This window comes from Bos indicus, chromosome 3, assembly GCF_029378745.1.
Source record: "Bos indicus isolate NIAB-ARS_2022 breed Sahiwal x Tharparkar chromosome 3, NIAB-ARS_B.indTharparkar_mat_pri_1.0, whole genome shotgun sequence".
In the NCBI taxonomy this organism is placed as follows: Eukaryota; Metazoa; Chordata; class Mammalia; order Artiodactyla; family Bovidae; genus Bos; species Bos indicus.
In genome coordinates, this window is record NC_091762.1 from 34,140,900 (window position 1) to 34,152,603 (window position 11,704).

The 11,704-nt window shown below is 47.4% G+C and overlaps 1 protein-coding gene across 2 annotated transcripts; it reads right to left on the reverse strand.

Annotated features, from left to right (window-relative positions):
• Positions 1-2,094: 2,094 nt before the first annotated feature.
• LOC109555966 (glutathione S-transferase Mu 1) lies at positions 2,095-8,722 on the reverse strand. 2 transcript variants are annotated; one of them, XM_019956890.2, is made up of 8 exons: positions 8,589-8,722; positions 8,127-8,202; positions 7,633-7,697; positions 7,252-7,333; positions 7,052-7,152; positions 5,857-5,952; positions 5,659-5,769; positions 2,095-2,636 (listed from the first exon to the last, which is right to left on the reverse strand). In XM_019956890.2, exons 1-8 carry the CDS (start codon positions 8,622-8,624, stop codon positions 2,547-2,549), a joined length of 657 nt encoding a protein of 218 aa, XP_019812449.2. In that variant the 5' UTR covers positions 8,625-8,722; the 3' UTR covers positions 2,095-2,546. The 2 variants fall into 2 exon arrangements, with proteins under 2 accessions (XP_019812449.2, XP_019812448.2); XM_019956889.2 differs by having other exon boundaries at positions 8,514-8,685.
• Positions 8,723-11,704: the final 2,982 nt, after the last annotated feature.

Genomic DNA, 11,704 nt, shown 5'->3' on the forward strand with positions numbered 1-11,704 from the left:
TCAAGATAGAGAACATTTCCAGCCCCACACAATCTCTTCAACAAAGACAAGCTCACCATTCAGCTGACCTCTGTTACCCTGGACTTATTTTGCCTACTAATAATCATGTAAATAGAAGGATGTGGTAAGTGCATTTGGTGTCTACATCCTGTTGTCCACATTGTGTCTCTGAGAGTCATCCATGTTATTGTGTGTAGCAGTAGCCCTTCATAATATTTTCATCATATGTATATATATCGTGTAATACTCCATCATATGAATAATGAATTTGTAGCAGATCCAACCAGTCCATTCTAAAGGAGATCAGCCCTGGGATTTCTTTGGAAGGAATGATGCTAAAGCTGAAACTCCAGTACTTTGGCCACTTCATGCGAAGAGTTGACTCATTGGAAAAGACTCTGATGCTGGGAGGGATTTGGGAGCAAGAGGAGAAGGGGACGACAGAGGATGAGATGGCTGGATGGCATCACTGACTCAATGGACATGAGTCTGAGTGAACTCCAGGAGTTGGTGATGGACAAGGAGGCCTGGCGTGCTGCGATTCATGGGGTCGCAAAGAGTAGGACACGACTGAGCGACTGATCTGATCTGATCTGATGATGGACTTATATAACATATCACAGCTTATTGGTCCACTCTTGCATTGCCAGACATTGGAAAGTTGCCAGTTCTTGGCTCTTTCATATAAAGCCGCTTTGAACACTATGGTACATGTCTGTTGAAGACATAAGCACACATCCCCATTAGTATATAACAAGGCATGGCATTCCAGGGGCATAGGGTAGATGTTATGTTTAGTTCCAGGAAGTGCTGTTGGTTTCCAAAGTGGTTGTTCCACCAGCAGTGACTGATGGTTCCAGTTACTGCACATATTTGTGAACAATTGTTGGTCCTTTTCATTTTAGCTTCTGTGAGTATATAATTGGATTAACTGTGTTCATAACTTCCCCAAATCCAATATTGTTGGGCACCTTTTCATATACTGATTGGCCTTTGGAATATTCTCTTTTGTAATACCCAATCAAGACTTGGGCCTTGGAGTTGCCTGGTGGCCTAGTGTTTAGGATTCTGGGCTTTCAATGCCAGGGCCTGGGTTCAACCTCTGGTTGGGAAACTGAGATCCTACAAGCCACATGATGCGGCCAAAAAGCCACTTAGGCCTTTTTTTTCATTGGTTATATTTTTAGCTAAATATTTTTGGATAAAGGTCCTTTGTGATTTGTAATATTTTCTCCCAACTGAGCCTTGACTGAATACTAGACCCCAAAATAAACAACTATTTATGGTAGCATGGTCTGGGAACTCCTGAGGTCCTAGAAACTTTCTCTTAAGCAGACCACTGGACAGTGTGATTTGAAATTACTTCCAGAGAATGCAAAGCAGTGATGAATGGTGCCTGATAAAAAGGAGACCAGGAAACTTAGTATACTCATAGAAGGATGTGAAGTGAAAACACAACAGCCCCAAGATCTCTATATAGACTCTGGACTCGGATACCTCACATGGGCAAGAACTGAAAAGCAAGTGCCTTAAGTTAAAAAATATATGTATCCATCAGATATTCAAGAGATACTGGATATTCAAGAGAGACTGGCATCACCCATCCCGTGAACAAGGCTTAATTCTAGCTGTGTCTAATTGCATCAGAGGCCTGAAGGTCCTTATCCTAGAATTGTATAACCAACAAAAACGTTACTTTAGTGTACACTAGCAACACATCTTCAGATATGTGAGGACTAAAGAAATTTACCTCGCGGGTAGCTAAGAAAATGAGGAAGTAACCCAGAAAGACAGTCCTGAATAATAGCTGCGCAGCAGCCAACAGAGAGCGCCTGAGCTCTTAACAAGGAGGAGAAATGGATGAGAGATGGAGGCTCAGGAAGAGGCCTCCCTTCTATTAGTAGAAGGAGCCCTCTGAGGACTCCTGCTCTGAGGGCCTCAGAAATGGGAACAAGAAGTCTCAGAACATCTTACTACCAGACAGGATCCCCATGCATCCAGACACTGCCAGTGTCACCACTCCATCCCTAGGAAGCAGCAGGGCCAGTTAGACAGTTCAGATGGTCAGGAGGAAAAAAGATAAGACATAGCAGGTGTGGTTAAGGCTTTATTGGTGATCAGCAGGGCTGGGCAGGGCCCACACTGGGAGAGCAAGGCCTGCACACTAGGCCTGTCCTGGTCTTCAGGGCAGTGCTGGGGGCTCAGGCTTGAGCTCTCCAAGCCAGGGATCTGGTCAGGCTACTCATAGCAGGGGAGAAAAAAAAAAAAAAAAACAGCAACATGGAAAGGAAGGATGATCTGGTTGGCTTTAGAGCAGAAAGCATAATGTCAGGGGGTGACTTCACTGAAGAAGAGTGGGGTGCTATAGAGCTTAAAGATCCTGGATGAATGGGGTTGGGAAAGAGTTGGGGCCAAATAAGACCTAAGTGCGACAAATGGAAAGAAAGAAGGAGAAAACAAGACATCTGGTTCTGGGGTGCAGGAAGCTCCAGCTGTTCTCCACACACAGCACTGGCTCCTCGCTCCACCTCCTGCCGTCCAGAGCACTACTTGTTGCCCCACACAGCCATCTTTGAATATACAGGGTGTGGGAGGAAGCGGCTGGACTTCATGTAGGCAGAGATCCTCTTCAGGCCCTGAGGGTGGAAAAAAGAAGGTCAGGTCTGCTGCCCCACTGGGGCTCATGCAATTCCACTCCAGACTTTGAGTTGGAACCCTGGTCCAACCCTTCCTTGTGGAGTGAAGCAATCAGCAAAAATCTATCTTCCTAGGGTCCCCAGTTCTGATAAGTTACCTCTTCAGTTTCCTGTGACTAATGTGGTATCTTACTAAGACCTGCCACACATGGAGAACAGGCTGTGTTAGCTGCTGTATATACCCAGAGATGAGAAAACACAGCCATCCCTCATTCCAGTCCACTTCAAATTACTGTGATTCACACGTTTTGTGTATTTTACAACCTGAAGCTTTGTGCCAACCATCATTAAGCAAGTCAACCGATGCCATTTTTCCAACCACATCTGCTCACTTTCTGTCTCTGTGTCATCTTTGGTGATTTTCCCAATATTTCTACTTTTTCATTATGATTATGTTTGTTATGTTGATCTGTGATCAGGGATCTTTGATGTTACTGTGGCAAAAAAATCAAACTCCTGATGTATTGAGGGTTTGGGTCTAGATGCCCACAAAATAGCTTTTTTGGTTTCTCAGGGCATGTAAAAGTTGTTTATAGTATACTGTAGCCTGTAAAATGTTCAATAGCATTATACCTAAAATATAAATATATATTTATCTTAATTTAAACATCCTTTATTGCCGGGCATTAATTCTCTGGCAGTCCAGTGGTTAGTTAGGACTCCATGCTTTCACTGCCAGGGGCTGGGTTTGATCCCTGCTCTGGAATCTAAGATCCCACATGCTGCACATCTCGGCCAAACAAACAAACAAACAAACCTGAAACTTTCTTGCCAAAAAATGCTGAGACCCTCAGTACATCAGGGAGGGTTGTACCTTGAAGTCTCTATAGTGGGCAATTTCCTTCCCTCTCTTTCCTTCTTCCAGTTACTCATGATTCTGTCTCAGAGACAGGATCGTACATTCATTTTAAGTTACATTCACTGATCTGAGCCTCTCCCCTGTATGAGTCACTGTATCAGGCCCAGAGGGGATGCAGAAGTCACACAATCCTGGCGCCCGGCCTCTGGGGCTCAGTGCAGCTGGAGAACTACAGGAATTCTGAGGTATATGTGACAACTGAGAACCTCCACAGAAGTAACCTAAGAGTGGTTAGTGTGTCCTTATCTGGGGGGAAACGGGATCACAGAGGTTAAGTACCTTCCTCACGTTCAAGCCACTAGAAAGTGATAGCATGGAACACAGCTGGCTCTCTCTCCAACTCTGTGCTCTTGGCAAAGCACTCCCTTCCTCCATTTCCCCACAGGAGGGCTTGTCTTTCCTCCTGCACACAAACCTGGTTCTTTCGAAGAGGGAGACTCCAGGCTTTGCCCACAGAGGGACCCCTAGCACAACAAAGAGCCTCAGAAAGTACATGAGCAGCTTGCAGAAGACACCAGATCTCACCCAATGACTCAGCAAAACCCAGAAGAAAGGTGATAGGAGGGTGAGAAGCAGCAAGACCAGGCTCTAATTATTCCACTTAAAGGACAGAATCCAACTCCTGGCTGGGACCTGAGCCCACTCTCACTGGGCCCCGACCTACCTCATCCCCAGTCCTGCTACAGCCACCCAGGCAGTGAGACACTCAGATGTACCTGTGCACCATCTTCTCAAGACCCAGAGTTCCCAGGAGTTCCAGACCTAGGGCTGACTGTACCCCACAGCCCAGGGCCCACAGGCCACACACTGCAGTCCACATCTGTCCCCATCCTCCTTCCCAGGCACTCATCTCAACTCTTTGTTGCTCTCCAATTATTAATAGTTGACTGAGGGTGACGATGAGCTGGGAGGTGAGGTCAGGCTGTGCTCCTTCAGAACCAAGGACGTTCCACCCATACCACACAGCTTCAGGGTTCCTGAAGTTCTCCAGCTGCACTGAGCCCCAGAGTTAGGACTCCAGGATTGTGTGACTTCTGTATCCCTCCTGTGCCTGACACAGTGCCTCATACAGAAGACGGTCAGATCGGTGAATGTGACTTAAAATGAATGGGCCATCCTGTCTCTGAGACAGGATTATGAGTAACTGGAAGAAGGAAAGAGAGGGAAGGAAACTGCCTACTATAGAGACAAGATAAGATCTTCCCAAGAAGGCATCTACCTATGGAAGAAAATCCCAGAACGAATTACATTCTTGGAAATCTCGGTACAACCCCAGAGAGGGAGCCAATAAGCCGCAGGGCCCTTGGGTGATCAGGAAAAAACATTATGTCTTTGACACCTAAGATCACTCTTACTGTGCCTCAACTCAACTAATGCCAGCCACATCCAAACTCCTGAGATTTCTGCTTCCTCCACACTTTCCAGAGCTCTGAGCCCAGACAACAAAAGGACCTGAGCTTTTCTCTTCCACACAGGAAACGGAGAGCCATTGACTGCTGCCCATAGAATCCAGACACTTTAACTGGGAGCCCAGCACAGCCTGTACTGGCTCTGTGACCATCAGAAATTACACATCCTTTTGGCTTATTCCTTGTCTTTAAGATGGAGGTGATACTTCTTTACCTTGTAGAAATAAGGCAAAGATCAAATCTGATACAATGTATGTAAAGTCCTGAGCAGAAAACCTGGCATAAACCAAGTTCTCAATAAATGCTAGTTATACTTGGTTTTCAGAGAAGGCAATGGTATCCCACAGTACTCTTGCCTGGAAAATCCCATGGACGGAGAAGCCTGGTGGACTGCAGTCCATGGGTCGCTGAGGGTCAGACACGACTGAGAGACTTCACTTTCACTTTTCACTTCCTTGCACTGGAGAAGGAAATGGCAACCCACTCCAGTGTTTTTGCCTGCAGAATCTCAGGGACGGGGGAGCCTGGGGGGCTGCCGTCTATGGGGTCGCACAGAGTCGGACACGACTGAAGTGACTTAGCTTAGCTTAGCTTAGCTTAGCTTATACTTGGTTTCAGTTCCAATTAGGAAAGCTGCAGGGAGAAGAGTGTAGAGAAAAGAGATGTATTAATAGTAGGACGATCAGGAGAGTACCTCAAAATGAGAGATGAAGTCTTTCAGGTTTGGGAATGCATCCAGGCACTTGGGCTCAAATATGCGGTGAATGTCAAGAACATCATAAACCAGGAAATCCACAAAGGTGAGCTGCAGAAAGACAAAGCATGAATGTGCACCAAACTCTGAACCTCAGGAAAGTGACAGCTCTCCCTCCCCTAAAGCCATCCCACTTACCTTGTCCCCTGCAAACCAAGGCCTCCTCCCCAGAAACTCTGAGTAGAGCTTCATCTTTCCAGGGATCTCCTTCAAGTATTGAGACTTTAGTTTCTCCTGAGACACAAAACAGCTGTCACTGCCCTCAGACACAGACTCCCTGGCAGAGCAGGCCTCCTGGGGATGATTCTGATCCCAGCTGCCAGGTGAGGAGCCATGTCCCCCAACTGAACCTGGGTTGGCACCCACCTGCCATTCAACCCACCTGTGTTCATCAGACTCCTATGGGTACTACCTCCCATCTGTGAGAGGTAATGGGAAGGCAAAGGCCAAAACCACACTGTCCCTGACCCTGTCACCAGTCAGCTCCAGACACCTGCCCGGGGTCAGACCAGCAGTTCTGTGAGATTTGGCAGAGCTCAGGCCTCAGACCTCAGGCTGATCAACACTAAAATAACTACGAAAGAAGTCCTTTGTTCCAGTGTGGGAGACAGAATAGTCTGGATGCCTGGACAGTTGGAAAGAATTGGGAGCTGAAAGGAAGGAAGGAAAGGAATAAAGTCTGACCCTGGGCTGCCCACTGGACACAGGTCCTGATCCCTGAGATGCCAAGGAGGAGGCACTGGTTGAACTCATAAACACCTATATAGGATGTGAATTTCTACCCTGGGAGGCTGGACTCTACCCTAAGATTGATGGGAACTGAGTCCAAGGTTGCATTTCATGCACTGGGAGTTCTGAGGGTCACTCTCAGAACTCTGTAGGGACTAGCTTGGTGAATCAGTAGTTTCCAAGGAGTTTAAATGGCAAAAAGACCAGTGTAGATAGGACCCTGTCCAACTCAGCAGGAGTGGACTCACAGTCAGGACTTTAACAGATCCTGACCATGTAAATGTAGACCCAGCCCTGCCCACTGGGCAAAATGGGTTTATGCCTGAGATGTTGAAGAAGAGGCATTGCACTAACAAGGTAAATATCCTGTCTAGGAACTGAATTTCCACCTTGGGGAGTCTGGATTCTATCCTTAGATTGGGGAGAACTGAGTCAGAGCTTCTATATCCTGAATTATGTTATGAGAATCACTCAGGGGACTCCATATAGACCAGCTCAGTAGCTCCAAGGAGATCAAATCACAAAATGATCTGTGTAGAAGGGATAAACTAATCTAGTCTCCTTTTAAAGCACATCCAGCCCAGATCAGCGGGAGGAGACTCACAAATTCAGGGTTGTAGCAGAGTATAGCCAATTCATTAGCAGTGTCCATAGTCTGGTTCTCCAATACATCCACGCGAATCTTCTCCTCCTCCGTCTCCCCACCTGTACCCACACAACAGAGACTCACCCTCAGTATCCCCTCCCAGCCCAGCCCAGGGCATGGCCACCTATATCCCTGCCCCCAACCCCAGCCCCACTCACACATGTTGTGCTTGCGAGCAATGTAGCGAAGGATGGCCTTGCTCTGGGTGAGCCTGTGAGCTCCATCAATTAAGTAGGGCAACTGGAAGAACAACAAGGCCAGGTGAGGTGGGCCACCAGGCTCAGTGCATCTGGTCACTTGAGGAAGGGCAGAGATGAAACCTAGCACTCACAGAGCCTGCCCCATGGTAGGCACTAGATAATATGCTATAAAATGGAGGGACGAGCTGGACACAGAGTATCATTGAAGGGCAGGGGAGAGAACCAGGAAGCTGAGAGACGGAGCAGAAGGCACCTGTTCCTGAAACCTCTAAGCCAGGAAAGGAGATGGATGGAGACACTGTCCACTTCCCCTCCCAGCACCCCAGCCCCTGCACCTACATTGGGAAAGTCCAGGCCCAGCTTGAATTTTTCATTCAGCCACTGGCTTCTGTCATAGTCGGGAGCTGAGAAAAAGAAGATGCAGTGAAACAACCTCCCAGGAATCCAACCCTCCTTCCCAGGGGACCTACAAAGGAGTCAGGGGCAAGATGCCCCTGAACTGGTGGATCTGGAATCTGAACCACTAATCTCACATGGAGCTTTGAGGGGAAAAACAAACAGAAATTTCCTGAAACTACATGAGTAATCCTTACAAAGGATTTAGGTAAGCGCTAAAGGGAGCCTGTGCCAATGGCTGATACAGGACCCAGCTGCGGACTCTCACAGCCTTCCTTGGAGGCCAGCTGCACCCTAAAGGGTTCGGGAAGGGGCAGGTCCCTGCTCCAGCTGGTGGAAGGCGATAGACGTGAACAACAGGGGTCAGGACATGGGATGCTTGGCACCAAACCAGCATGAGTTGAGCAGAAGTCAGGACATGACAAGGATGCCATTACCGTCCCCCATCGTGTACTTCTTTTCCTCATAGTTTGAGTCTGTGTACTCCAGGAGCAGGCGGATGGCGTGGGCTAGCTGAGAGAGATGCCAGGACACAGGGCAAATGTCAGGTCTTGACTGCAAAACTTTCACTGTTCCAGTCACTCCCATACTCCCAACCCTCTCCCCCTATCCACCCACTTCTGAGCGCGCGCGCGCGGGCACACACACACACACACCTGGGAAGGAGGCGGCGGTGAGAACACACACATACACAGCGGTGCGAACACACACACACACTCACACACACACACACACACACACACACACACCTGGGAAGGAGGCGGCGGTGAGAACACACACACACAGCGGTGCGAACACACACACACACACACACACACACACACCTGGGAAGGAGGCGGTGATGCGAAGGGGCTAGGCTGCAGCGGCCATCCCACCCTTCCTAGCGGACCCCCGCTCACCCCGCGGATGTCCCAGTAACCCAGGGTCATCGCCATAGTCAGCGTCTGTGGATCGGATTTCCAGCTCTGCACCGTTGATTTGGAAGTTTATCCGGTGCCTGGGTCAAGTCTGGGTGTGGCCTGAGTGAGGCCACGCCCCATCGCCTCTCTCCGCCCCGCCCCCAACTATTGCCCAATCTCCGAAGCTTCCTGGCACTCTGGTGGGCACCCCGGACTCTTCAACGAGGCATCTGCGCCCAGGGCAGTCGAAATAGTCCATTTCCCCCTCCAGCCTCAAAACTCGGGAGCCGAGCTCTGGACACCAGGACGCTGAGGGCAGCCTGGTTCCCGTCGCCAGTTCGATCTCAGCTAAATCGGAGGAGTTGGTAGCACTCTCGGGAAACAAGCCTGAATCCTAACGACAGCACGAATCTTCCACCTCCCCTGCCCTCCTACAATCATTCAGACTTGCTCCTGGATTACCGAGTTCCCTTGGGCTCTGGGAAGCTCTTAACTGCCAAGTTAAGACTAAGAGTGGGTGCCCCTCAAATCGAAACTCTAAATGAGCCGCTGGCACAGGAAGATCAGTACTCCAAGTAATCCTCACGCTCCCCCGACTCTTTATAATTCCTGACGGCAGCATGTCTTCTAGAACAAACTATTAATGGGATACAAGAAACACCCACAAGGTGCAGGAAGAAGTTTGTCAGTGCTTTTCTTTCAGGGACTAGAGGGGACTCATCCCTTCAGTCGTGTAGCTAAGAGTGATAATCATCAAATGTAAATTAATCAAGCAGATTTATGGCCTAAATAATGGATCTAAATACAGAAGCAGGTCCAGCAAAGAAGATATCCAGGTGCAACTCCAGAAATAACCCGACAACCAGCTAGATGTACTCCATTTTGACTGGGTCAATGACCTGGGCTTTGGTAGTCACAGAGGGCTCTGAATGAAGAGGGGAGAGCTGTTCTTTGAGCAGCTGGGAGCCTCTCCTGCTGCAAGGGGGACCGGTAGGGGAGGCCAGCAAGGAGCCTGGAGGACACCACACAGGACTGCAGTCAGAGTGGGCCCAGCACAGCTTGGCTGTCCCAGTCCACAGATTCCTGCCCTGATCTTGACCCAGGTGTGGTTCTTGTAGGAGAGGGTGGCTCAGGTGGCCTCTGATGTCACTCTGTGATACAACCTCCTCAAAAACAGTGTCCTACCTGCCAACTTTCCTCTTTGAAGATTGAAGGCTATTTCAAAATTACGAGAAGAGGACAAGGTTGGCCTGTATTTCCTTTTCCCTTGTTTAAAGTACACTACTAAGTAATGGATACACAAAAAGAGATGACAAGACCTTTTAAAAACAAATCGATTTCAGAAGTTAAAAGGCAAGCTTGGAACTCTACAGGAAAGTCAGTTTAAAATTAGCTAACACTTTTTAAGGATAGAAAGGTCCCAGTATTCAATAAAGGTTTCAGACCACCAAGATAAAGTATGGAGTGGGGGTTTGAAGAAGACAGACTTTCTCTAATCCATGTTGAATCACAGACTCAGAGTCTACACATCTCTGCTAAACTGGGGAGCAGGGAAAGTGTATCAGCAGAGACCGGCAGAGCTCAGTCCCTCTGTGGATGCCCCTAGCCATTCCCACCCTGCCAGTCTTCAGAGCTCAGCTCTGGGTCCAGACTCAAGAGGCAGATCAGGGAAAGGCAGATTCTCTTGTCGTTTTGCCCAAAGGGAGGAAATAGTGGCTCTGGCCGCACAAAAGTGCTGCCTGTCTTAATAGTTATATTTTTCATATAATAAAGGGGTTGTCATTCTGAGTTTTACACATCTTGAGCTTGGAAAAGACACATGACTGGATTCCACTGAGAAAATAACTTTCTTAAAAACACTAAACAGAATAATAACAGTTAAATAGATATTGTTAATAACAGTTAATAATAACTGTTAATTGTTAGTTAACAGTTAATAATAATTGTTAGATATTGTTAAAAACAATTAATAATAACTGTTAATTGTTCATTAACAGTTAATAATTGTTAATAACAGTTAAACTAGAAATTGTTATGCTAGTATTCAGTCAGTCAGTCATTTATTTACAAAAATCATTGAAATTCTGTCATAGAGCAGCACTAAGAAAAAGAAAATTCTAGGTAGTAAAGGCTGGAACTCAGCTAGGAAATACAAGGAGAGATTTTAAAATATAGAAGAGGTTTTTAAGTGTTCAAAATCTCTGAGGGGCACTGAGAGAGAGGGAGGCTGAAGGCAGGAGAAAGAGGCCGTGCCTGCTGGGACAAGAAACTGAGGACACAGGGATGGGCCCCAAGCACAGGCGGCCTGTCAGGAGGAAGACGTCAATCCTGCAGGAGGAGGAGGGGGGCTGGCGGAGAAGGCTCTCAGACTCAGCCTCCAGGCCCAGCGGTCCCACCGATGGGGGCAGTGGGTGTGGAAGGCAGTAGGGGGCAGGGGGACTCGGGAAACTGGAGAGGGGGCTGAAGGGCCTGATGCAGCCAGTGGTTGCCTCGCTGATATTCAGTGTTAAAGCGGCCACATCTGGATTTACAGGCGCTCTCGCTTGACTGGAAGTATTGATAGATTCTAATATTTTAGAGAGCACTGTGCAGGACGTCAGAACACATGGTGTCCAGTATCCAGTCGAGAATCCTGCCTAACTCTGCACTGTACTCCATCCTTCCAGCTCTACTGCTGACATTCTGAACTCCCGGAGTAAATTTAAAATTCTATGTAAAACAGCCTCAGAATACAAATCAACACATTAAATACCAACAGTAGTATTAAATTGTGTTCTACTTGATAGAAATTTTTTAAAGGTTTTTAAAGTATTATCTAGATAAACTTTTGTAACCCAGGATACAAAGGATATTTTTTAATCTGAATAGAAAGTAAAAACCATAATTTATAAGATTCTGTCATAGCAGTATATAGTTTAAGATGGGGACTTTACAGGTGGTGCAGTGGTAAAGAATCCGCCTGCCACTCCAGCATTCTTGCTTGGAGGATTCCATGGACAGAGGAGCCTGGTGGGCTACAGTCCGTGGGGTCACAAAGAGTCAGATGTCATAGTTTTAAGAACAAATAAATATAAACAAAGGCTTCAAGAATTTAAACAGGAATTAAATTTAAAATA

Bases quoted from the DNA above. Each gene is read 5' to 3' on its own strand.
- LOC109555966 (XM_019956889.2), bottom strand. From the start codon at position 8,624: ATGGCGATGACCCTGGGTTACTGGGACATCCGCGGGGTGAGCGGGGGT. The intron at 7,334-7,632 runs GTAGGTGCAGGG...TTGTTCTTCCAG, and splicing joins TGGGCCTGGACTTTCCCAAT to TTGCCCTACTTAATTGATGG. The intron at 2,637-5,658 runs GTACTCTCCTGA...TTCCACCCTCAG, and splicing joins ACTTCATCTCTCATTTTGAG to GGCCTGAAGAGGATCTCTGC.